The sequence below is a fragment of the Carassius auratus genome, chromosome 41, assembly GCF_003368295.1.
Source record: "Carassius auratus strain Wakin chromosome 41, ASM336829v1, whole genome shotgun sequence".
Lineage (NCBI taxonomy): Eukaryota > Metazoa > Chordata > Actinopteri > Cypriniformes > Cyprinidae > Carassius > Carassius auratus.
In genome coordinates, this window is record NC_039283.1 from 21,598,332 (window position 1) to 21,625,820 (window position 27,489).

Genomic DNA, 27,489 nt, shown 5'->3' on the forward strand with positions numbered 1-27,489 from the left:
ACAGAGGAATGTCATATCTCCATTATGAAATGTTTTAGACGAGTTTTCCACTGACATCATGTCACGCTGACAGAACGTAGAATTGACCAAAGATATTCTTTCCAGCATCAGCAAAGTACGTCGTGACTAAGCCGGTCCCCCTCAAGTAACATTATTGCTTATTGCTTTGTCACCGTCACTCCGGTCCGATTTTGTTTCGTGGGCTCCTAGATCCGATGCTCACCATGTACAATGTGGTTAACCAACCAGCGTGGAATACTGAGCTCCCCACTCTCTCTTTACATTTGCCCTCACTGCCCACAGGCGGAGCTTAACTGGAAACTCCTACCGCCATTGGCTCACGTATGTGCCTGTCAAACTTAACTCTCTCTCTGATTGGGCCAAACTGCCAGTTGAGTTTCCTTAGATGGGCGGATTTGTAGCGCCTTGGTTGACATTGTTGTTGTTGTGGGAGTAAGAATGTACTTAGTCGTGAAGTCTTTTTAGGACAAGAAGCAAGCCGTCTTTCTGGCATATACTCAAAACTGAATACCGTATTACCCTAGAGGAAGTCATTTTCTGCGAAAGTAAAGCCCAGAGTGTGAGGAAATGAGAGAGAAATTCCGCGAGGCCGCTCGAGGTAAGCGCGTTACTGCGTTAGCTTTAGCCGCACGAGCCAGAAAACCCCTCACGAGTGTTTTGTAACTGAACCGGGGTCGTTTTTCCACAGCCTCCGAGTGTCGGTGATTAAAGAAAAGTGTCAGTTATGTCCGCTATAACCACAGTTTGACACCAGGTTAGATGTTTTCTCTAGAAAAACTGTGTGAAAGTAGAGCGTTAATAAGAGAAAGTTGGCCGTCAGGTCATGTTTTAGGCTGGACAAACCGAGGGGACGGTGAGCAAATGGTGGACCCTTTTTTAACTGCTGAAACTGTGTTAACTAACCACCCAAACTATAAAAGTTCATTACAATTATTATTAAACGCTCTTAATTGTATAACAAGACTCAGTTTGTGGGCCAACACAATATTTGTGGCTCGGTAACTTTGAGAGACCCTCACTGTCCGCTAGCCGAGCAGCTAACGTTAACTGACTGGTCAAGCAATGACAGTCTCGATGAAAGATTAATTGTCTAGTTTAAAGGTTTTAGATTTGAAAATGTGTTATAGATTATTGAACACTTATTGACGATATCATCTGGCAGCCTATGGTTGTGGCGACTGACCCTTTGTGCTTCACATGCATTTGGTTTTCAATTATGTGTGATACTGCATATGCTGACCTGTGCATCATATTTGTTTGCCATTTGCTTTATATACCGTAGCTTATTATACTGTGCACAATACTTGTCCCAAAGTGTATATTATATCCAATGTATTTTATGATGACCTGATTTGCATCCTTAGTTATTATCTTCATATGACAATTTCAGCTAAAGTTCATAATCTTTTCAAGTTTATGTATGTTATAAGATATATATGTATATATGTATAAATGTGTGTGTATATACATACATATATACATATATATATATATATATATATATATATATATATATATATATATATATAATACATAATACACACACATCATTTATAAGTTATTTTTTAAATTTTTTGAAAAGGGAAGTTTATTTGGTTAAATATGTCACTCCAGTCTTTTAGAAGACTATGTTTTGTTTTGGTTTTTTTCAACATGGAGGTGGTTGCCCAATCAATATTACGATAAATTCTCAAAACAGCAGTCTAAAATAGCAGTCTAACACTGATTGAGAATAAACCGTGGGAGATCAGTTGCTAAAATCAATCAAATAATTAGTAAGAGTTTGTTAAACGCAAGCAAAGTCATACTGATTGCATCTTTAACCGTATATTAAAGTGACCGGCCAATTACAGCTTAAATGTTTTGTTGTGTGATTGCACCCATCTCAGTTGAACTTTTCAGTAACCCAAACGAGTATGTGACAGTTTAAGGAATTTAAGTTAATTAGATACTTTTCCCACAACTTTCTTTCTTTTTTCTTTTTCAGTTCTTTTTGGTGGAATTTAACAGAGATCTTCGAGTGTGGGGTGCTCAGTACTGAACCCCGCTTAAAATGAAAGCTGTGGGCACTTGCTGCCATGGTTTGAATCCCTACAATGTGTGGGTACGGTTACAGACAGCCCTGAATTATTCAGCTCTGTGTTTACAAGCTCTTTTGTCAGCTTGTTGTTTAGTGAAGGCAGCCACCCCTAAACATGAAAGTAGGACATGCAAACAAAGTCTTGGGGTTTTAGACAGTTTGGGCTTGTTTTTTCTCTTGTGTGGACCTTGAAAATAGTAGTAGCTAAGCCTTCGTAGTCTAAACACAGACCCACATGATTTCATATTTGTTTTTATACTTGGATAACTGACAATTGAGCATGAACATTAACTTTTGTTTTAATTTTTATATATATATATATATATATATATATATATATATATACATGTTCTGTGACAAATACATTTTTAAAAGTAGAAATTTTCCATGCAGTTTCTAGAATAATATGAATATGAAGTCATGAAAGCTGCATGCACAATAATTATTATATAATTTGACATGCTGTTTGATGCAGTTTTATGTAGATTAACTTGTCACACCACAGGACAGTCCACTAAGTTACTTTACATTGTCTTAGACATCTTGCTTTGTGTTTAAAGCAGAATGTTTTAACACTTAAACTGTCCTGTAGCTCTGCTAACCTGCAGTTTTCTGTTAGTCATGGTGAAGTTCAGAGGCAAAACATATTGTGTCAAAGCTACTGAACAACATTAACTAGGAAAACAGTCTGTCAATAATGCAAAATGACATCGGCAGTTCATCATTGGATTCAGTGATGTCATCATGCATCTCTGTTAAAACAGTTCAGAGAGAGTGTTATTGATGAAAACATGCTTTAAAGTTATGCTGATAAGCATGTTTAAATGGCCAGCATAGATCATTGTTAGAGTCAGGAATTTCTCAATAATCATTACTTGGGTTGGGCCTTTTTACAGCAGTGTGCATGTTTGTTATAAGATTATTTTACTGTCACCATTTAATAGTAATAGTTGTACCTGCAGGGTTAGTAAGTGTCCCCTTTCTACTGGACATGACTTGGCTCTGATTTCTAAATTGCCCAAAATGTCCAGTTTTTGGTTTTGTTTTCCTGTTCTTTTCTTACACATTGAAGATAATGACTGAAAAGTATTTTGACAAATCGCATGCAGGCATTGTACATAATCATGAAATTGTGGCGTGTGAGAAGGTGCGATCTATAGAGAACAACCAAAACAATTCAAATGGGCATTCATATAATGTATGGGGACTGTAGAGAGCATGTAAATAGGAAAACAAAGCCAAAACCTGGACATTTTAGAAAGCCTGACAAAGGCATGTCCAGGAAAAAGAAAGACATATAGCCACCCTATATTATTGATAAATAAGTTTACTGACGTGTGCTATTTCAGACACCTGCTAACTGATAGTTATATTCTATGCTTCACATCAATCTGTGTTTGTGTAATTTCCTTTTTTTTCTTTTGAGAGCTAATTGTGAGCTAGGTGCAGGTACTGCTTGTTAATTATGAAAATTTACGTGGTGTCCCCTCACCAGTGGGCCTGTGAACAGCTGGTAAATGAGAGCAGGTGGGGCAGAGACTCCATATCACTTACAGTGTTATCCACTGAGCCAAAATGCTCCCACAACAATCATCTGCCCCGATAAACACAGGCACCATATTAAATTGATATGGGACCTTCCGCTTTAGACATCTAGCTTTGTTTAAATATACAGAATTTATAGAAAATATAGGCTATCACTTGATGTCTTTAAAATGCAGGTTGTTTTTTCTACAGGACAGAGCTTCTAGGAGCTAACTGTTCTCTTGGTTTCTCTAAAAAGCCAGGTGACGACAGCCAGTGCCCACGGTTTGATTCATTACTCTAGAGAGTCCCGCTAGCAGCATACCTTGCTGCCCCAGACCTATGCGTCAGCTTCACAGCTTTCTTTAAGAAACTGCTATTCTTCAGTGCCACAGATTATACTGTGCAACTAAAGCTGACCCGGTAGTTTTAAACTGTGGTCAGTGAGTCAAATAAACAATATCAGCCACGTAACCATCAGTTTACCCAATCCACCCACGCTGTGACTGTCATTGGGCCGGGTGCCTGGTGTGAAAGTGTGCTGATCACATGGCTCATTCCTCATGCCTTGAACATCAGTCTTGATCCAGAGCAGCCGTAATCCTATCCCAGAGAAGCTCTAGAGGAGTCTTTCGCCTTGGATGACATCACAGGGATTGATGCAAAGATGCCTGGCTGTCGAGTTTGCAGCATGTGGGGATTCACATGAGCAATAGTTGCCTTAGGCTGTAGATAATTTCTATTGAGCTGCTGTTGCACACACGTTAGATGCCTGTATTTTGGTATATGGTCCAGGAGTCCTACTTGATTATACATTTGTTTGCTATGAAAGGAATATTTGTTATTTATTCTGTTGAAAAGCAAAACCTGATGAACCCACTTTGTTTGAAGTGTTTTATTTGAGTAACAAAGCAGTTAAGATTGACTTGCTTAAGCGTCTTGTACAGGTATGTTTCTTTAATTTTGTTTATGGTCATGGCAACACTTGATAAAATCTCATTAAGAAAGATGTGTAAATCAAAACTCAGACCACACCCTGCCACATTAATTTTGATTGCATAACAGGATCAGAGTAAATGCAACAACTCAAAGTCATCATTCATGCAACAATAGCATCCTTTGTTGGAGCTGCAGCTAGTTTCCCATGGCACAGTGAGCACTGCACATTTTTCAAATGACAGAAGCCGTCTTCAGACTTCACTTCACCTGCTAAGACGGCTAGTTTTCTGATGTCTGTTTGTGAATTTCAAATACATAAATCTTACACAGTCAGATGTGAAGGGAATAGGGGAACCCAAATCATGTACACAGTACAGTGTGACTCGTGGTCCATACATTGTTTCTTTTGGGATGGCAAACTCTCCTCTACTGTAAAAACTTTGGTGAATTGTTTGCCAGGGTCAATGACAACATAACTCTTGTTAATATTTTTTTCTCTCTCTCTTATTTTTTGCAGCACAGCAGTAGCTGTCTCATGCAGCGCACTATCTGCGTCTGAGTAACAAAACAAACAAACAATAAAAAAGTGCAAAATACTAACAGATGCACTATGCTCATATTTATAATTCCAAACAGTAAAAAAACAGGTGCTTGGAAACGCTGTTTTGGACTCATTTATTATTATACGAGTCGGCTGCAGTATGACTTGCTGAAAGCGATGTTCCTCTGTCACTCACTGCACAGATCAGACATTGAGAGAGACAACACTGGGCCGGGAGAGTAAGACCTTGCGCTCGCGGGGCAGCGCTGGCGACATCTTCCAACTGAATCATAGCTAAAGTCGCTAGGTTTGTCAGTGTATATATTCTATGAAAAAAAGCTGATAAAGCGTCTGAAAGTTGCTAAATCTATCGCTGAAGTCACACTCGTGTGTGTGTGTGTGTGTGTGGTGCGGGAGCTGATGGCAGTGGGCAGTGGATATGTGTGGCAGTCAATGGATATTGTGGACGAGTTCTTCTGTGTCATCACGTTCTACTAGTTCTACAGCTTCAGTTTTGGAACTTTCATGCTTCGTAGCACAAACAGCTATGTCCCCGCTAGAGGTCGACCGATATATCGCTCGGCCGATATATCGGGCCGATATTTGTCAATTTTTAATATATCGGCATCGGCCGATATCCGTGTTTAGTAGCGCCGATTTAAAGTCAGGCACGTCGGCGGGCAGCCCCGTGTTATTGGCGCGGTGGAAAGTGCTGCTGCAGCCACTGCATGTGAAGCTTTTGGAAGATTCAACAACAGACCTGCGAGATAAAGGTAGTCAGAAAATTTCACTCTGTAAATGGGGTGGAGAAGTTGTCAGCTCTTACAAACACTGCAGCGTGATTGAGGGCTCCGTTACTCCGCCCCGCTCACAGACACCACCGCGCTCTGAGAGACCGACGTCCTGGAGCTGCCCAGAACGGTGAATCACATGTGCTCGGAAGCATGGTTTGATGCAGACAATAACCAGTTTTCCATCCAACTCATTTGTATTTAGGGATGTCAATATTTGATAATTTCCATGATCGATCGTCGTTTAAATTAACGATCAAGTAATAACCTTAATGCTGCAAAATGCGTCTGCAGCGGTATTATTATTATGTGCAAAAGCCACTTGGAAAAAAAGCTCTCACCTGAATTAAAGAGGTTTTAGTATTAATAAAATGCTAGTAGCAGGACTGTAAAATGAATAAATGTGATTATGATCGTTTGATAAAATGAAGAGAGCGCGCCATACGTTTGAGATCATTTTACTTTGCTGAATGTTTCCCGTCAAGGAGACCGCTGAATGCGCCTCTTTAAATGGTTTCGTGGTGCTCGTTGTTGTATTTTGAAACGCAACTGCAATGTTTTCAAATGACACTATAGTATTGGTGGAACGGATCATCATTGATCCGTGATCCGTTCAGATCAATATCTTCAGTTCGACATACGCGTGACCCGCGGATTGATTCATGAAAACAAAAAAAAAACAAAAAAGTTGTGCATGTTCAGTCCACACTCAGTTATAATGCCGAGCGGAGGAGCTTGAACGCCCCGCGCATTTTGGCTTCCCTGTCAGATATAATGATGAAGGAAAGAGGTTAGAGTGAAAAGATTGCGCCAGATCTTTATGAACAGGAGAAGAAAAAAGTTGTGGATGAGCTATCCCGAGCATCCTCTGTTGCGCTCACGACAGACGGGTGGACGTCCAGGGGGACGGAGAGCTCTGTGATGATAACTGCTCACTTCATCACAGCAGACTGGGAGATGAGAAGTCCTTATTATTGTTAAAAAGAAGATATTATGCCATGTGCACTAAGTCCATACGAGGACGAGCGAGCGCGGGTTTGACTAGATGTATTTGGAGGTTATTGCTCACGTCTCGTTCTGCACATATCCAAATGTTTCCATATTCGCAATGTATCTGAATGTTAAACTATAATATTTTTTTTAATGTAAACTAGACGGAAAAATCATCCTCTTCACATGAGCAAAAACGTCCTTTGCATAACAGCAGAGAGGACCGGTATAGGGTGTATTTAAACTGCAGTGTAACTTTTTAAATGTTTGGTTGACTCTACTTTATTTTAATAATGAACAGACTGCGATGTAAGTTCGAAATTAGAATGCACTTTAGGTGTTCTGTGTCATTTATACCAAACACAAATGTTGCTGGTTGCTAGTGTCTTTGCAGCACTACTGTTATTTATTTTTTATATATTAATTTTTTTATATTTTTCAGTTTAATTGATTTTTATTTCTAAAATTGTATTTATTTAAATGTATATTTAAGTTTACATTTATGTTCCAACAAACCTGAAAAATTCTACTTGATAAATGTAAATGCTCTAAAACTTTATATATTTATATATATATATATATATATATATATTACCTGTTTTATATATTTAATACTTGGTCAGTTTATTAATTTTAGTGCACTAAATTAAGATGAATGAAGAGATGGTTCAAGTCAGTGCTCAATAAATTATGATAGGTTTAGAAAAAATGTGTTGTGCATCCACTTATTATTAGTGTGACATTTTAGCATGCAAATCAAGGGGAAAACTCCAAGATATCGGCCCTAAAAATCGGCAGCACATATCGGCCATCGGCTGACCCTGACCTCTAAACATCGGCATCGGCATCGGCTATAGAAAAACCCATATCGGTCGATCTCTAGTCCCCGCCACAGTGCAACAGTGAAAAGAGACCCCTATCAGACGCTTTCCGAACATTATTTAAACAACACCGGTATTGCAGTATTTTTAAAATTCATATCATAAGGAAAATAAACACCGGTATACCGCCAGCACTACACAGCAGTAGTCTTAGCCTTGAAGCAGAATTGCCATGGTACTACTGAGATGGCGGGCATTCTGCATTTCCTTCACTGATTTGTTTTGGTGAAAATCTGTGGTGGTATGGGATTTAATAAGTGTTAAATGGAGTACTGTGCTCTTATTGGTAGCTGAAAGAATCTGTTGGGGCAGATGTTGTGTGGGCTGGCTGATAGGCTTATCTCTTAGTATTTGTATTGTAAGATATAAGCTGACTTTAGCAAACTGTAACTATTTTCCATACAAAAGCTTTAAACTTTTATTTTTAAAGGCACTGCCTTCTGTAGATGTTCTAGCTCAGCATCCAGTTGCTAGCATGATACATTATACACACTATGTTTCTAATGCCTGTCCTTAACTCGCTGACACAGCAACAAGTTGACGATGACATCATTCTCTTATCTTAATGATTTACTGTATGTTTTGGTAATAGAGTATTACGTAATTGACTGCAAGCTGGTCTCATTGTAAAAAAAATACTTCTCAATCATATCAGTAAAGTGCATTGTGTTCCATGGTATTCATAACGTGCCAGTTTGTCAGATTTCTTGCTCTTCTGTGTCCCCTTTCACTGCTGTCTGTTTTGCAGACTTTACTTTGTGCCATTTTTTTTGGTGGTGGGGGGGGGTGGTATGATTGTATGCCTGTTTTTTTTGTAGTCAAGAATGGGCTTTTCTAAACTTGGTGCTTTGCTGATAAGAGCTTGAACGTGCGTTGGAAACTCTAGACCCATAGAACGCTCCAAAGATGTTTGTTATGTTTACATTTACAATACATCGCTCTCATCAGACTTTTGACCCAATTCCCAATGTAAGAATTTACATCAAAGTAGTTTAGTCATCAGTGTTTTGCCACACCTGCAAATGACAGATGATTGATTAGATGTTTTCTTTTTTTCCAAGGTCAGCCTTAAGCTTTTTTTTATATTTGTTTAAAAATTATGCATTAAGAACCAAGGGTGTAAACTTGTGAACCTACAGAATTTTATTGCATGCATGACTGAATGAATCACTCCCCGAGACGACTCATTCTTCCCGAGTCACAATAAAGATTCGTTCAGGAACGACCCATCACTACCCGACAGTGGAAAAGCATCTAGTTGTGTAACACATCCTTACACACTATTTGTGGCGGTACTCCCCTGCCCCCATATATACATACATATGCAAAAAAAATTCTGCCGGCAGGAAGCACTTTAAGAGCGGGAGAGATGGAGGTTTCTCTATGTAATTGTATATAACATACAATATGAAATTAAAATGAAATCGGAAATTTTCTAAATACAGTCGTTTCTTTCTGAAATACAGTGATATAAAAACACCCGCATCGGTTTTTGATTTTGAAACATGCAGTGCTCATGTTTATTCAATGAAGTCAAAGCTTTTTGGAAAATCTATTTGTTGCGGTTGGCAAAAAAAAAAATGCATTCTTTATTCGGCCTTCGGCCCAGTGTTTCATTTTGTTCGGCTTTGGTCAAGAATTTTTAATTTTGGTGCATCCCTACTCTCTCTCACTGACCCGTGGGGTCATCTTTATTATTGAGCCATGACTTGTTTTATAACTGGTGCAAAGGTTATGAGCATTTGTGTTATTTCCATCAACTTAAGCAAATCTTTATTATTAGATTAAGCTGTACACAGTGGCAGCTATCAGTCGTAAAGGTTAGAGGGCTAGAGTTATTCCACAGAGCAAACACAATCGTGTTGACCTCTGCTTGTGTGTCTCTGTTTCAATGATCGTGCTATCTTAAAGCACCCATGTGTTGGCAGCAACACACGTTATATAACAGTCAAAAGCCCAGTTAGCCTGTGCAGAGCAATCTGTTGGGTGCTTGTCTGACTACAAACCATCACCTAGGTGTCTCTGGCAAAACCTGGATGTCGTAATGATGCTACATGTGTGACGTTGAGAGACCATCCAAATTGCCTATAAACTGACCCTGTTAACATGCTGGTAGCCTTTTGTTAGTTTTTTTCAACTAGTATTCTGAGAATATATAATCGCCCTTAGGCCATCTAAAATGTAGATGATTTTGTTTCCTCATTAGGAACAGATTTGGAGAACTTTAGCATAACATTACTTGCTCATCAGTGGACCCTCTGCAATGAATGGGTGCTATTAGAATGAGAGTCCAAACAGCTGATAAAAATATCACAATTCACACAACTCTGTTGGGCCGTTCACATATCACGTCTTTTGCGGGCTCAAGTTCGTTATTTCCAATGGAAGCACTTGCGACGCGCACGCAGTGCGACGCGCTAAATTTTTCCAGGCGCGTCCACACCGCATCGAGTTAGAAATATCTCAACTTTTCAGAATGCCGCTAGCGCACTAACCAATCAGCTTCATCCTTTACCCTAACAACGTTGAAAGCTCAGCCAAGATGAAGGAACAGCTGATCACAGCTGTAAATGGATTGCCATTTTGAAATAAATTTAGTAGCAGAGCTACTTCAAGCTATTTTTAGTTCTGCAAATCCATTTATCCTTTGAAATTTCCGCGTCTTCATCGAGAAAGCAGGTCATGGTTGCTAAGCAACGGCAGATGCCTCAGCAGCGGAACTGCCCGAGTGCTTTGGAAAGAAGAAAGCGGCGCGCCTAGCTTTTTCCACACATTTTTAGACGCGATATGTGAACAGCCCCTTAGACTGTTTTTGATTGTAAACAGTGCTTTTTGTCATATTTCTTTCCTGATTTAGAAAAATTACTTTTTCACTGGAGAATAACAGATTAATATTTTATCCGGAAGCAATGGTTTAAAGTTCTACAAATTTCCCAATGACCGATTTTCTTTTTTACATGCACAGATTTTTCACTTCACAAGATGTTTTTGAGTGAACATCATGCATAACTTCTGTCTTTGACCATTTTGCTTGTTGGATTGTCCTGCTTTATGATTGTCTTATGACCTTGTCCTGTGGGCTCAGACCTCTGGAACTGCTGTTGTGTGTGTGTGTGTGTGTGTGTGTGTGTGTGTTTGTTTGTGTTATAGAAGACTGACTCACTTTAACTAATGTAATGAAAGATGCAAGGTGAGTGTGAAGCGAGCTGTACACTACTGAGTCATTCAAGGTTTTATTTAGCACTTCATATTTCCTTTGAACTTTGACAGGAGCTGTTTTGAGTCACTAATCTTATCCCCACCCAGTGGATTAGTCTGATTAGCAACTGTGGGCAGGAGCGCTTTACATGCCTAGAAATCATCAGATAGAGATGTTAAATCATGTTCTAGATTCAACTGACTCTCTTGTTTTTTGTTGTTGTTTGTCTTTCCCTAGTTGCTCTTTTGTAATTGCCAAACAAAGTCCAAGCAAAAGAGAAAGCAGCTCCCTCACTAAAAAAGCCCTTTATGTCAATCAGTGTCACTGTGAGCTGCCTGTCTTTTTATTGGGCATAGAGGTGGGAAGGGCCCAGTAAGAAATCATGAGTCATCTGCATTATGTTGAAAAGTTTGAGTCAGAGCTTAAAGGAGGTGACGGCAGCGCTGACAGGATGCACCATTACATCAGGGAGAGGAGATTTAGGCCTAGTCCACACTAGACCTATGCCGGTATTCGGTGGTGCGATGTATCACGGTAATGAATATGCACGATATTGTTATCGTGGGCACTCCTAAATACCGTGAATAATTTTATATTACAAATTATTCAGAAATTTTAATGCATTTAAAGAATACTATTCCCATCAACTGGTCAAAATGCACAACACCACTGTATCCTGCTTGAAAGACAAGCACGCATGAGAAGCACATGGGGGAACACGTGAGAGACACGCTGAATGAAAGCACATTCACTATCTGACATCAGATGGCGCTAAACTGCAGGAAATGCAGCTGTTACTCTGGAAACCCCATAAATAAAGCAGCTGCACCATGGTGTTCATCACAGCGCCAAATACTTAAATATTTGGATTTAATAGTCTATTTATTTTCAAACTTTTTAATTTTTTTTAGTTTTCATCTGGGCTACAACATGCTCTAGAAATTGTTTGAAAGTGTGTTGATTCTCTATTGTTCATTCACACTTTACATTAGGGCTTCATTATTTAACGTTAGTTAATTCATTAGTTAACATAACTGCCAATTAAAAATTCTTCTAAACATTTATTCATTTCAGGTATTCCAATAGTATATAACACGTTGTTCAAATCGAAACTTGCAACTGTGTTATTTAATGAGCTAACATGAACTAAGATTTTGTACTTAAAGTAAAAAAAAAAAAATTGTTATTATAAAATCTTGTCCACATGAAAATGCAAAAACGAGCTATGCACTACTGCATTTTGACGCTCTGTCAAAATCATGCCAAACCAACAGGTGAGGGCTCCACGAGATTAAGTTATCCCCCGAATTTGGTGGAGATCCACTGGCTATCATGAGATAGTGACACCAGTCAACACTTTCACTTCAGTAAGGAGGGCTCTTGTTCATGATTCCAGTTCTAAGGGAACGTACATGTTACATTCAAAGGACAATTACATAAATTAAAGAGGTATATAGATGTATATTATGTCACACTTAACACTTCTCTAGTAAGTTTCATCTATGTGAAGACAATAATGCGATTCCCGAATAAATTTGAATTTGAAAGTTGAATGGATTTTATTTGAATTAAAGTTGATGAAACATCAATTTTACTGTTCAGTGCACTGATATCAAACTCATTTTGGATAATAAAGTCTATTGTTAAATTGTTAAATGCTCAGCCTCCATTACATATCTTTATGATTATAAGTGCTTATAAGTGTTTGATCACCACATTTGAGTGATCATAGCAAAAAATGTGTTTGTTTTTATATATATATATATATATATATATATATATATATATATATATATATATATAGTACCAGTCAAACGAATAGGAAAGCATCCCATTGCATAGAGGCACAAAATCACTCTCCATGATATTCTGAAAATGTAAATCATGCAGAAATGGATATTGTAGTGGCATTGTTTGTCTCGTCTCGTGCTTTCCTGCACTGGCTTCTCAGCTGACCATCTCTTTATATGTCAGGATGCTTTGGACAGTGTAGTTTGAGACATAAACATTCAGAACTGTTATGTAAATTGTGATTTGTGCACTGTGATGTGATTTTGTGCATCCTTCAAGTCACATTCAAATAAATGTACTTACGAGATAATGACACATTCATGGTACTTGCTGTGTCATAATATTTAGTGAGAAATTTTGAGCTCTGTGGATTTATGAATCATGGTAGTTATAAAAAATTGGTTTGTCATAACTTGTAGGATAATTGTGAATATTGACTGTAGAATTTAGTCTGTTTGTGGTGGTGTTGAGGAATAGCTATAAAGCTTGCTAGAAAATGTTACTCATTTACCCAGTCCACAGGTTTGCGTGACAAAGCTACATTTTCCATCATCTATGTATCATTCTTGTGCTGACACAGACAAAGCATCAGTTACACACATAATTTGCTCTTCTTTGTGTTAAATTTGATCCAAAAAAGCTTCCTTTTTTGAAAAGGTATAAAAGAGAGTAAAAACTAAAACTAAAAATACATCTATTTTATTCAGACCAAATTAACTTTAATGCACATGTTCATAATTATGACTTTCAAACACATATTAAATTCTCATGATGACTTGAAGAGAACAAAAAAAAAAAAGTTTTCTTGCTGTCTCACCTAGGCTGTATTTGATTCAAATATAGTAAAAACATCTATATAATATTATTATAAAATAAGTGCTTTCTATTTGGATATATTTTGAAGTGTAATTTATTCCTATGATGCAAAGCTGCATTTTCAGTATTATAACTTCAGTCTTCAGTCGCACATGATACTTCCGAAATAATTTTAATATGCTGATTTGTTAAGAAGAAACATGTTGAAAACAGTTGTTCTGCTAAATAGTTTTGTGGAACCTTGGTACTAAGTTTAAACAGCTTTGAAATCTTATGTAACAATTTATTTAAGAAAAAATCTTGCTCAACCCAAACTTTTGAACTGTAGTGTATTTTGCAAAAATACAAATAAAATTGTAATATTGCTGGTGAGGTCGGCAGAAAACATCCTTATTGCTGAGCCCTGTCATTGATTTTGTCTGTGTGGGTGTTTTTTTCCCCCCAATATGTGATTTTTAATTCCTTTTTATTTTTCAGTTATAGAATTAACATAATTTGGGGCTTTAGAATGTGCCTAGAACAGCGCTATCATAGTAGCCATCTTTCTAATGAATTGCAAATTCTCTGTAATGCAAACTGAAGCGTTCAGCTGAGCTCCTGAGGTCACAGGAAAGACATGTGACTGCTGGAGTCAACAGATCTCTGGTAATGTGCACCAATATGATGCACAGAGCCAAAGCTTAAACATGGCCTCACTGTCTGTTTTCTTCTCTTGCTCTTTAGGTGTGGCCGAAACAGTCCTTCTGCTGTGAGGGAGAATTGCTCTCCTGTCTTTTCTCTCTCCTGATGCCCCCTTCTGCACTGTAAATTCATGATCACATGACTTTGGATATGGACGCAGTCCTGTCCGACTTTGTCCGTTCTACTGGAGCTGAACCCGGACTGGCCAGAGACCTGCTGGAGGGTGAGCAAAAACCATCCTGTTCCCCATTGTCCTCACTGAGTTATATATATGTACCGTATGTATATGTTTATTTGTGTGTGTGAGATTTATGTAATTTTAATTGTAATTTATTGTTTTATATTATATTTAACTTTTCTTGATTATGTATACTTTACAAAACTACATTGTAACATTTATTATTATTATTATTATTATGGATACCATTCTGACTAATTCTGTTTGGGTGAGCCATGCATAATTCAATATGGTGTCTTCCCTGACTAAGGTCTTTATGATTAGGTGATTGCAGAAGAGCAAAAGAACAACTATATGAATGTGTGCAGTTAAGCCGTACCAAACCCAGCGCATGTTGCCTAGCAACACTGCAGATAAGAGAATGAGTTAAAATATGTATAGTTCTGCAGTATGCTTGCTTGACAGGTGGTACTGATTATTTGCTCCGTATTCGTGAGTATAAGTGACTACAGTGGAACGTGTCATTGACCTTTGTTGCGATGTCGGGTTAATGTTTAAAGTCCTAAGCAGAGGTGCACTGGAAGTCTGAACTCTCCTTTTCTTGCATGCTTCATGAATGTGGCTTTCCTCGCAGGAAAGAATTGGGACCTCTCGGCTGCGCTGAGTGACTTTGAACAACTGAGACAAGTGCACGCTGGGAACCTCTCATACACATTTGCTGAGGAGAGAGAATATCCCTCCATTGAGCGGACGGGGCGACCCTTCTTGAATCGCCAAGATGAGGTTGCGCAAGGTACAAATGCACTAGAAGGTCTGTCTGCGTTGCCTGACCTCGATTCTCAAATGTGTTTCATACTTTCTGTAAATGATTTACCCTGATCATGACAGTAATTGCATATGATGTCATTTCAAAGCCTTGCCCACTCTCACCTGACTAACGTTGTTATCTGGTCGACCAAATAATAGGTTACCAGTGTCTAGTTTCATATTCTCGAGTATATGCAGTAATCTGAAAATGTATCATGGCAGCTGCCACGGAGAAGCGGTTGTCGAGGGGAATCTCTCATGCCAGCTCCACCATTGTCTCTCTGGCCCGCTCACACATGTCCAGTACGGGCAGCAGCAATGAACTGCTTCTGGACACTCCGCTCTGCACCTTCCAGTTGCCTGACCTCACAGTCTACAGAGACGACTTCCGCGGCTTCATCGAGAGAGACCTCATTGAGCAGTCCATGATGGTGGCACTGGAGCACGCTGGTTAGTCATTTCAGTTCAAGAATCTCTTCTCCAACTTTGTTTTATATTACCAAATATTTTGATGTTATAGGCTTTATTGTCAGATATTTCTAACATAGCATTATGGTTAGCTGCTTTATTCTCTACTGCATAAACATGCTGACTAAAATGTAACTTCATAAGTGACTGATTTGAAATGCCCTACATAGGCAGCATATAGAGCTTCTCGTGTGTTAGTAGGAAGTATTAGGGATGGTAAAGTATCCACTGGATACACACTTAAGAATCTCTCCAGATAAATTCTTGTTTACTGTGAATTTGGTCATACTACGCTGTTTTTATGCTGTTTTGCCTGCTATATTACAGGAAAGTATGAGAATTTTTTTATTTTGTATTTTGATTCAGCCATAGAAAGACTTAAGAAGTATAGTAATGTCATATTTATTTATTTAGTATTGTCATAACCTTGCCCCCTCCCCCACCCCCCAAACAACAGGACGGTTGAACTGGTGGACTGGTTTGGGGACTGGCTGTCAGAGTTTATTACCTCTGGCTACTAGTGGTGATGGGAACTGTCTGTTACACGCCGCCTCACTGGGTAAGTGTTCGAACAGACTTTTTGTATGCAGGCGATCAGCACAGATGATATGAGTTTTTATACATATTCATTCCACATGAAGTTTATTGGCTAAACGATTTTTTCTTCCTGTGAATTAATGTGTTATTGAAAATAGATGCTCATTGGAGTGGCATAGAGTTCAATACAGGAGCTTTTTTACTGCGTTACTTTTGTAGTGTACCTATGTAACTATTATTTCCAAAGCAACAGTAAAAGAACTGCATACTTGCCTAGAAACCACTGCCAGACCAAGATATTAATTTGGTAATTATGCTTAAAACATTAAACATTAATATGCAGGTATGTGGGGCTTTCATGATCGAGACCTGATGCTGCGGAAGTCTCTCTATGCTCTGATGGATCATGGGCAGGAGAGGGAGGCTTTAAAGCGAAGGTGGAGATGGCAACAAACCATGCAGAACAAAGAGGTTCGAGCACTTTATCTATTGGTTTATTTTGTTCAAACAGATGGCCACAGATAACACTAGTCAATTTAGTATCAGGCTTCAAATAAAATATACCAGTGTTTCCCACAGACTTGCATTCTATGTGTGGCGGCACTTTCCCTGGGGGAAATATACATGTATACAAAGTAAATATAAAAAAGAAGACGGGCTTATTGAAAGTGCAAATTCATTCTCTGGCAGCAGAAGATGCTTTAAGAGCAGTGCGGTAATGGCTGTAATCAAATAAGGCAATGTTTGGGAAACCCTGTTTACACTACCATTTGTTTTTTTAAAGAAATTAATACTTTCATTTACAAAATAAACAAAATCACAGCAAAGGCATTTATAACGGTATAAACCATTTATATTTTACATAAATGCTGTTGGTTTGAACTTTCTATTTACCAAAGAATTCTAAAATAAAATGTATAAAGCAGCGCAACTGATTTCAACATTGATACTAATTATTAGGGATGCACTGATATCACTTTTTCCAATACTCGCCCGACTGATAATTTTATTTTTGTTACTTGTCGATACTGTGTACCGATACCGATATTTTTTTTATTGCATTTGTACATATTTTTTAAATATTGGTTACAGAAACCAAAAGAGTATGTAATAATGTTAACTTAATTTATTAAATACAATCAAACCTAAATTTATTCAGACACCTTCAACATATCTTACATTTTTAGAGTTTATTCTACATAGTTAAGATAGTAATAAAATATGACAAGAACTCAGAATTAAACTGTGTGCCAGAACAAATTCATCTTGATAATGTTAGATATCTTTGAAAGAAAGGTATGTAATGGATTACAATCAACCAAAAATTATTAAGACAGCTGTTACTATAAATGTATTAACACAACTATCAATACTTAGTCGAGCAACACTTAGCCGTAATAACAGCCTGAGGTCTCCTCGGCATGCTGTCATCCATCTTCATTTTTTAATCCGGTCTGAATCATTTTTGGTCCCAAATTTTTATCGGTTTTACTGGTGGTCCACTGTTTGAAGAATTTTTTGGGTATAATTTGTCACAGTTTACTTTATTTTGCTATCCTCACTTCCATGAATTAACTATAATACACTGCACCTATTATAAAAATAAAAAAAAATCTGGTTTCTGAATAATTTTTGGTTTGACTGTATATCCTTTTGGTTATTTTCACACTTAATTATGCTCATTAAAATGTATTTTACAAGTTTTTGTTACTTTCTTTGTTAATTTTTTTGTTTTGTGGTTCAACATGATGAATTTAATAGCATAAGAGCTGCTCCATTGCAGCAGATTAGTGCTGTAATCACGAGTTTTCCTGTAATAATGCAGGGAACCACACGTTATAAATCTCCTAACTATGATATTTTTCCAAATAGAAGACAAATTTTTTATTTTTATCTGAAACATGATGCGATTTATAATCCAAAGCCATTCATATAATGCAGAATCATACAAGTAGGCAAAACACGTGCAACATACAGTATTTGTACTGGTGCAGAATGAGAGGAACAAGTAGTAACAGCCTAGGCTGCTAAATTCACTTTTGCCAGAAAGTCGTGTATGCCTAATTTTGGAAATAAATTGTTTAAAGTGAATGCCCCTATAAATGGTCTTATTTTAATACTGAATGTTTAACAAAATATTCATTGCATACATCCTTAATCTCTAATAACATATTCTGCTGTCTGTTGTCGGTGTTTCTTTGTCTGAATTTGGCATTAAGCACATGCTGTGTGGTATCTGCGTTTGGTATCGGGGCATTTTAACAAGTACAGGAGCTCAGTATCGGTATCGGTGCATCCCTACTAATTATAAATGAACACTAAAGGATCATGTGACACTGAAGACTGGAGTAATTATGCTGAAAATTCAAACTTTCGAACAATAGTGTAATTAGGAAAATTTGAAAATCTGCACAAATTTGGCCTTGGTTTTAGCCTAATGATGATTATGTGTGTGGATTTGTGTGCAGTCGGGACTGGTTTACACGGAGGAAGAGTGGCAGAAAGAGTGGAATGAGTTATTGAAACTGGCATCTAGTGAACCCAGGATACACTACAGCACCAATGGCAGCAACAGGTGTGTTGATTACGTCTGATTTTATTTTCTACATTGAAAGCTGTAAACAGAGGTTTTCTGGAGTGTTTTGTTCGTGCTGTGAGAGTGTGTTTTGTGTCCTGCAGTGCCGAGTCACAGGAGGAGCCGGTGTACGAGAGCCTGGAGGAGTTTCATGTGTTCGTTCTTGCTCATGTGCTCCGCAGGCCAATAGTGGTGGTGGCTGACACCATGCTGCGGGACTCTGGGGGAGAAGGTAAATAAGGACAAAATATTTATTTTAGAGGTGTTTGACAAACTTTGAGGTAACATTCTCAACTCAAAACTGCCTTCCTTGTCTTTTGAAGCCAAGTGGCAAAAATGACTCCATCAATATCTTCATGGATATAATGTAACCATGGGCACATTAGGACTATGGCTACAGCAGAAAAATGCAGTGGCACAAAAAAAGTGTTGACTATGTAATTTTAAATAATGCTTATTCCATTTGTCTTCCGTGGTTCCATAAGCAAAGGTTATCTTTTTGTCTGTTGTTTAGCTTTTGCACCAATCCCGTTTGGAGGGATTTACCTGCCCCTGGAAGTACCAGCCAACAAGTGCCACCGCTCCCCTCTCGTTCTGGCATATGACCAGGCCCATTTCTCTGCCCTGGTCTCAATGGAGCAGAAAGACAGTTCCAAAGAACAAGGTGAGGAGTGGTTTATATGCAGCAAATCTTATGGTGCTTGCTGTTTGCTGTTCTTGCTTGATAAACCAGTTTTTCAAAGCAAGACCGAACAAATTCTGCAAAAGAATTCTGGAGTTCATTTAAATATTCTGTTTTGTGTTTGTAAATAAGCCACAATCGTAATGCAATTCGGAATGGTACTGACCATTTGTTACCTTCTGTTTGGTAAAAACCTCTGCAGTGGTGATCCCTCTGACAGACTCGGATCATAAGATGCTGCCTTTGCACTTTGCCGTGGACCCTGGAGAAGACTGGGAATGGGGCAAAGATGACAATGATAATGTCATGCTAGCAAGGTAGAATTTCATTATGCACATTTGTCTGTTTAAGCAATACTCTAGTTACAAAACAATTTGCAGTATGCATTTTGCAATCTGGATGTATTATTATTATTATTTTGTGTCCTTTACATGAACATCAACATTTCCCAGCTTTTTGAGGCACTCGTCACTTTCTCCGCTCCACTGTCAGTTATGTAATCCTCTGTACAAGTGTACCACCTAGTTTAATGCATTAAAAAGCCTCACGCTCATGCATTTTTGATTCAGATTGAATTATTGTTTACAGTAATTAACCTTGCATGTTAATCTGAAGCAAGACATTCTGGAGTGTTTTAAAACAGAAATGCTTAGCTCATATTTATGTTGATATTATGAGAGTAATTTCTCTTTGCTATATTTGCGTGTTTATACAGTCTGAGGGATGAGTCAAAATTATTTCCTGTGGTCATCAGCCGCATGTCACAAATGCCATCCATAGGTTTTCTGCTTGTTTTAAATCTGGACATTCCTGTAATTGATGTGTCTTGTGCCTATACCAGATTTGCTCAGAAAAATGTTTTTAAAGTATCCAGGTTATTTTGACTATGTAGTGCAGAATTACTCAGCTCTGACTCATTTACAGCAGAGTTCAGTAATGTCTGACCATAATGACGACATTAGCCCTGTGGATCCTGCTGGGACTGTGCAATGTTGGCCGACACATAAGATTAGCAGCTCTCCTACTTTAATTCAGATTATCACTAAATGCTTGCTATGAATGGAATAGAGAAGGTCTTAAATCGCATCTATAGTTTCCTCTTATTCACAGTGATTTTTCCACTATTTGATAACCCCCAAAAAATGTAATTATCTTGTTAAATACATCTGCACATCTTGACTTTTTACTACTTAATTTTTTTTTTTTTTTTTTTTTTTCATGAAACATGCTAATTAATTCTCATGCTCGGTATGTTTCAATAAGGTTTCTCTTTTTTTTTTGGTCAGGCATTTTAAGTGCCACTTATAAGTAAATATCAGCGCTCTGACCTGCCTCTTATTTGGTTTCAGTGTAACCTTATCTCTGGAGGCCAAGCTCCATCTGCTGCATAGCTACATGACTGTCACCTGGCTTCCTCTACCCTGTGAGGTACAGGTGAGCTTCTTGCTTTGTTTGACATGCTAAGAATAATTTCACTGGTTTAGTGTAAACTATCAGCCGGAAACCTTTAGTAAATTTGCTCTGACAACAAAAAAAAGTACATCCAAAGCGTTTTTATTTCTAACACATACAACAACAAAAAAACACTTAAACTGCAGTGTTTTATGATAACTTCCCATTTCCACGATATCTAAATATAAACTTGTCTGGTAAAAAACTATTACCTTATGATTCTTTTGATTTGTGGTGTGCTCTTTATTTGTATTCCAGCTAAATCATGTAGCATCTATACAATTTTATTTTTTTTTATTTTTTTTGGTATCCACAGCAGGCCCCTTTGGCCCAGCCAGAGTCACCTACGGCATCTGCAGGAGAGGATGCCCGCACCCCGCCAGACTCTGGAGAGTCTGATAAAGAGTCTGTCAGCAGCAGTTCCAATGGCAATGGAGACAGCAGCACTACTGGAACCAGTGGGACTACAGGCAAAACAAGTGGTGGATCTTCCAGCTCCTCTAGCTCATCCAGTAACAGTTCAGCAGGGACAACCGGCACACTTGGAAAGGAGAAGGGGAAGAAAGACAAAGAAAAGGATAAGGACAAGAAACGTGCAGACTCTGTTGCAAACAAGCTGGGTAGCTTTGGAAAGAGCCTGGGCAGTAAGCTTAAGAAGAATGTGGGAGGCCTGATGACGGGGAAGAATACAACTGGAACTGGACCCAAACAGGAGAGTCAAGAGAAGAAGAAAGGCTCTCTGAGAGGTCGAAAGGGCAGTAAGGACAGCTCTCCCTCTATTCAAACTGGCTCTGAGGACTCTGGGAAAGGCTCACCATCCTCAACCAGTGAGCGACAAAATGGAAGCTATTCTTCAGAAAGTGACCCTTTTAAGTATAGCTCTGATGTGAAAGTGAGTCTTAGCATCCTTCGAGCCACTATGCAAGGCGAAAGGAAGTTCATCTTCGCTGCACTACTCGCTACAAGCAACCGGCAGCCATTTCAGGAGGAAATGATACAACGCTACCTGGTTGATGCCGAGGAGCGCTTCCATGCTGAACAAGAACAGAGAAGAGAAGCTGAACGGAAAGCGACAGGAGGTCTTGCAACGACTGCTGGGACCCAACTGAAAAAGGACGGGCCTGAGCTGAGTTACAGAAGTTTTGAAAGCAAAGAGGAAGTTACTGATAATTCACCTCCTACCTTTAATGCTTTGAAGTCATCATCTTTCAGCCCAGTGATGTACTCTGGTGTGGTCCCAATCCCTAGGGCCAACTTCATTGACCACTCTCCTTCCCCACTCACGCAGCATCTCCATATGCATGGTTATTTGGATACACGACGGCAGCTGGCTGGAGGTTCAACGTCTTCTTACCCAGGCCTACCATCCTATGCTACTTTGCCCCGACACTGCCCCCTAGCACAGGGCCCACCCCATACCCAGTACCACCCACCCTCCAACAGCTTGGGCAGCCCATCCCGTATCATCAGCCCCTGCCTGACGTCTTTTCCCCAAGAGCATGACCCAATTGATTACCAAACTGAACCTGCTGGAGGCTACACAAATGGCTTGAGGGACGCACGATTCACTTTGGACAGCCACAACGGACCGATGCCCGTGAGGCATTACTCTTTAGGGAGTGCAGGTGGCCTCGCCAACCTGCAGTCCAGCAGATGCCGAATGCCTACCTGCAATTACTACGGTCACCCCGAGACGGGCAATTACTGCTCGTACTGCTACCGAGAGGAGCTGAGGAGACGGGAAACGGAGCCGGCCATACACAGGTTTTGAATGGACAATTTCTGTCCAGTTTCTCTACTATAGGACTCATTGGAGCCCAACGTGTGAGCCACAACATATCCTGTTTGTGTGGATCTTGCTTTAAGACCAGTTCGGCCTTTCTGAACCAGGTTACTGAGACTTGGCATCCACAATGAGTGGCCATTGTGGGAACAAGACTGCTATTGTGTTACATTTGCTGTGGCGCATAGGCTGGAGCTTTAAGCTCCTCCCACATTTGCTTGAAGTGTTCATCCTCTTTCCTGTCTCCTTGTCTCCTCCTGTTGGTGAGAATGTAAAGCACAGGCAATAGACATTGGAGCACAATGTGCTGTTGCATCACACAAACATGCCACATACCCCAAAAGACATTTTAAGCACAACCAGAAAATTCTTATTTATATCCGCTGCATTTGTATACTAGACATTACAAGTAGGATCTCAGCTGCAATCAAAGTTAGACTTGCCATATTGCGAGTGTAAGGCAAAAACCCACAATTAACTTTAAGTGAGTTTTATCTGCATTGTCCCAACGCTACAGTAATTTAACTTGTACCCTTTTGAAGTCATACCCGACTGGCTTAAATTAGCAAAAATGGTGCTTTCTCGCTTCTAAGATTTTCAACTTATGGAACTGAACCTTGATAGCCAAAGGTTTCGCTTTGGGTCATCACATGTCCATTGTAAAAAATCACAGTAGTTTATGTTTTATTTAGTATTTCTAGAACATTTAAAAGTGCAAAGCTTTTCAAATTTGTGCAAAAAAGGAAATGGTACATCATGCTGAAGTGTTCTATTGGTTCTGCTAATAAATGAGTTCTAGGTGCTCGCAGGTCAAACGGGGGCTGATGTTGAAACAGTTTCTGACCACTTCAAATGTTACTGCCCCAAATGTTAATGATCGATCACCCCCAGAGCAGACCAAATCAAGCACTTCTCTAATGTCCAGAGCTTGTGCGTGTGTGTTCCGGACACAACAATGAATAGACTGTTATGTTGCTGTGCTTCTAGTCTGGCATTTTGCTTTGTTCTGGAGGTAGAGCTTGCAGTTCCACTCGCATGGACTGCAGAGGTCAGGGTTCGGCTGTAGGTGCCACTGCTAACTTGTTTCCTAGTTGCCTTTTCAGTCTTACAGGGGTAGTTTATACTTTTGTTTGATTTTTGTGGATGCTTGCAGATCTCTCTGTATCTCACTTATACGATGCACCGTGTATTGAGATTTTATCTTTCTAGTATACTATATTACGCTGTTAACAGACAGTAAAGCCTCCGATAAAGTCAGCCAGAAATAAAAATACTGTTAACTCAGCCTTGCATGCCATTCCAAACCTGTATTACCGGCAAATACAAAAGTAGATTGTTCTTTTCCATACAAAATGTTAAATGTGGACCATACAACGTGTGCAGTATATTTCAAGTAGCCATACAATAACTTAATGTAAGTAATAGACCAGAAGTCATTATTCACAGAAGGTCTTCTCCTCCAGCTCACTTACTGGCAAATTTGACACCAGTGATGACAAACAGCCTTCGGTTCTTGTGTCGTAACGGAGCACAACAGCCAAAGTGGATGTGCGAATGAGATTTGGAGAGCTACGTTGGAAAGCAAAACTGCTAATATAGCACACGTGACTCAGAATCTAGATGAGTCACACCAGTCTGTTACATGTCATTTACTTGTTACTAATTGTGCTTTGTTAAAATATTTAGTTACAGCGTTTTGACTTTGCGCAGCAGAGCAAATGTACTCATTTAATTTCATTATATGGAAAAGAGCAGTCTGGGCATTCTGCTAAACATCACCTTTTGTGTTTGACAGCAGAAAGAAAGTCAGGTTCAGAACGAAATGATGGTGAGGAAATGATGACAGGTTCTTCATTGTGGGCTGGCCTGTCCCTTTACCTTCTCATTGCTCATGTGAAATGGGCTCTATAGTACTGTAAGAGGATGTTGCTGCTGTGATCATGTTCATTTGATGTGGTTAAGTGTTAGTGTGCTGCATGGGTGGTAGTTGTAGAGCTGGTGTTGTAGTCACAGCAAACTCCCTTCCGCTTCTCAAGCACTCAATACAAATCTAATCAGTCTTATACAAATATTTGTATAACTGTGTCAGCTCCAGGTCACAAAGTTCCCACATTTGCATTACTGATTTGCACAATTAAATATATGCTAGGTTAGTATCCTAACAAAATTTCAACATACCTCTAAATAGCACTAAATTGTGTATTATCTATGACAGAGTAAGGTTTTGCAGCAAAATAAGAATCTGAAGGGTTGCTAGATTTATTTTTCACCCAAAAGACAGCAAGATTTTTTTTTGATGTTATTCAGTCTTATAACCAATAGGTGGCACACATGTTTAGGTTTCTTTGTTACTCTTATATTAATGTCTGAATCAATGCATCCCTACAGTGACCCTTTGAGACCCATGACACGTTCATAGTGTAAATAAGGGACAGTATGCTGCTGCTTTAGGATTCAGAAAGTACCTTTATTTTATTTTTTCGAGCACGTTTGAATATGAGCAAACAATTAACTCATGCAATTGTTTTTTTGTTTTTTTTGTATTTATTCTTTTTTTGTCTTAAGTAAGGCATATACCATTTACCCAGATTTCCACTCTGCTAAGTTGCAAAAAGGAATTCAGCGTGTGAGCTTGTCTTTGTGTGTGCGTCTGGTAAATTGTGCTTTTGCAAACCTATTGCAGCTTTCAAGGCACAAACAAGAGGAAATTGTCAATGAAATGACAGCTACTCTCTATAGGAGTTTATGTTCTCTTTCTAATCTACTCATCGCTTGCGTTTAACGGATCCAGTTATTTAATGAATGGAAAGCTCATTCAGCCACCCCGGGTGTTGGACATCAATAAGAGTGCAAACATTTTTGTATAAAGAAATAAAAAATGTATAAATACGTTCAAGTTATTTTTGTAAATCAAACACAGTTTTACAGTGTTTTTTAAAGATAAGAATGTATGCTGTAGGACCGTCAGCTGAATTTGTGGTGGAGTCAGTATTCTGGAGCTTATGGCGAGAGAGTTTCTTGTGAACAAACTAATTTCTCCATCAGTGATCTGACAAGGTATGATTTGAAAATATATATTTGTAGTAAGATTTTTCAAAAGTTTGGGATGTTTAGTTCTGAAACTAGGATGTTCTTTCTTATGTGGCTAGTTGTCAAACAGACGGGCCTCCTGAAGTTTCTTAATTTCGATTTCTATTTTAAAGCTATTATGATACTTAATTGCATTTCGAGGACATTTTTTTTAATGATTGTGGTTGTGTCCACCATCAGTTTTCACACACTAAATTCTCTTATTTAATACAGTGGGATTTGTTTTGTTATGATATAGCTTACTATTTTTATATGGTATGTTTTCATGGATGTGACAGAGCTACAGTCATCCGCATTCTCAGATTTGCATGAGACTGAAACTGTTGCATGTACAGAACTGGCAGATGCAATCTATCGAATTAAACGTTGTGCATTACTTCAGGCTAATTGGGCAGTTTGTGTTTGTTTTCAGCTGTTTGACCTTTCTCCTTGTTTTGAAAGGTGACCCCAGGCTGTGTGACAGTGCAATCTAGGTGGAAAGAACATCTGATTTTTATGTTAGTTTTATTTTCTTTTTTCTTTTTGCACTGTTTTAATAAAATTCTCATTGTATTTAAACAGTTGTTTGTATTGATTTCATGTTGCACCCTCATTCTACATTTAACTTTGTAATAACAAACATCTTGTATCTTCTCAGTGACACAAGAGATTTCAGCTGCGTATACAAGGTGCCACTGTCATGGAAGAATTGTACAATTTTAGCGGGGAATTAAGAAACAGTTGAGCCAAATATGAAAATTTCCTGAAACATTACTCGCCTTCAGGCCATCCAAAATGAAGATGAGTTTGTGATGATCTCCCCAAGGGATCCTCTGTTTGTAGTTTTAAGCAAGCATGCAGCTTGTTTCTTCAGTTTCTTCAGCTAAAATACAGCTTATGTATGTCCTTCCTGTTGTTTCAGAAATATCATAAGTTACTACAAGTTAAAGACATTTAATTTTATTTTCCAGCAAGCGCTGTCTGCCATTTAAGACTGCCACAGCATGTGATCTTTGCCCTGTGTCAGGCTAAAGATCACACAGGGTAAAGCTTAAATAAAGTTTACTCTCCTAAATGCGAGTTTATATTAGATTGCTTAAGGCTTATTTTGCTTTCACTTCTTAATGAGAGCAATTTCCAGATTATTGCACCGGATGTTTGTATTATTTATGAAGCATTTTTTTTGGACTATTGAGTTCTTTTGCTCTAATAAATTCAAAGTGAGAGTCTGATGAATTAGTAATAGCTTTGGGATCAGTTTTCTTTTGTTTTGCTTTACAGGTATCCATTTCAAGTGGAAGCCTTTTCCATACAGTGCACACTGCATCATGTTCATATCCACCTAACCACTAATGATGGACACATCGTAATCTAAATATGCTTGTCTCAGTCTCTTTGCTGTTTGGAAGTTACTGTGAAATGGTTCTTTGGTACTGCTGTGATAAGGTATGTCAATTGTGTTTGCTCATCTGTGAAGTGCAATATGTTTGAGAAGAAAAGGGAATTGCATGCAACAGTCTGAATCGTCCTGAACAAAATTTTGACTGGAATTTTGCATGTTTAGATGCATTGATCAAGCATAGAATGAGATTTAACTACCTAATGTTCATTGCTTGGCAGACCATTTATTTTTGGCATGCAAAACCTTTCCAAGATTTACTTTCACACACACATATATGCACAG

The 27,489-nt window shown here is 38.6% G+C and overlaps 2 protein-coding genes across 5 annotated transcripts in view; both read left to right on the forward strand.

Moving 5' to 3' along the window:
* The first annotated feature begins 390 nt into the window (after positions 1-390).
* On the forward strand, positions 391-26,384 carry LOC113059268 (OTU domain-containing protein 7B-like). Of its 4 annotated transcripts, none has more exons than XM_026227640.1 (12): positions 391-619; positions 14,297-14,477; positions 15,067-15,243; positions 15,462-15,689; positions 16,165-16,266; positions 16,588-16,715; positions 18,713-18,819; positions 18,924-19,051; positions 19,334-19,483; positions 19,704-19,818; positions 20,851-20,935; positions 21,270-26,384. In XM_026227640.1, exons 2-12 carry the CDS (start codon positions 14,393-14,395, stop codon positions 22,722-22,724), a joined length of 2,760 nt encoding a protein of 919 aa, XP_026083425.1. In that variant the 5' UTR covers positions 391-619; positions 14,297-14,392; the 3' UTR covers positions 22,725-26,384. The 4 variants fall into 4 exon arrangements, with proteins under 4 accessions (XP_026083425.1, XP_026083426.1, XP_026083428.1 ...); XM_026227641.1 differs by having other exon boundaries at positions 20,851-20,929; XM_026227643.1 differs by having other exon boundaries at positions 392-619; positions 15,067-15,225.
* A 79-nt stretch (positions 26,385-26,463) lies between these two features.
* LOC113059269 (myotubularin-related protein 11-like) overlaps positions 26,464-27,489 on the forward strand; it is a 31,638-nt gene continuing 30,612 nt past the window's right edge. The window contains exon 1 of the mRNA XM_026227646.1: positions 26,464-27,251. The gene's annotated coding sequence lies outside the window, so the exon portion shown is untranslated. The remainder of the gene's footprint in view (positions 27,252-27,489) is intronic.

Excerpts from the sequence above, each read along its gene's own strand:
- LOC113059268 (XM_026227640.1), top strand. The coding sequence starts at position 14,393 with ATGACTTTGGATATGGACGCAGTCCTGTCCGACTTTGTCCGTTCTACT. Across the intron at positions 19,052-19,333 it reads GCGGGACTCTGGGGGAGAAG|CTTTTGCACCAATCCCGTTT; the intron begins GTAAATAAGGAC and ends TCTGTTGTTTAG. Across the intron at positions 19,819-20,850 it reads GATAATGTCATGCTAGCAAG|TGTAACCTTATCTCTGGAGG; the intron begins GTAGAATTTCAT and ends ATTTGGTTTCAG.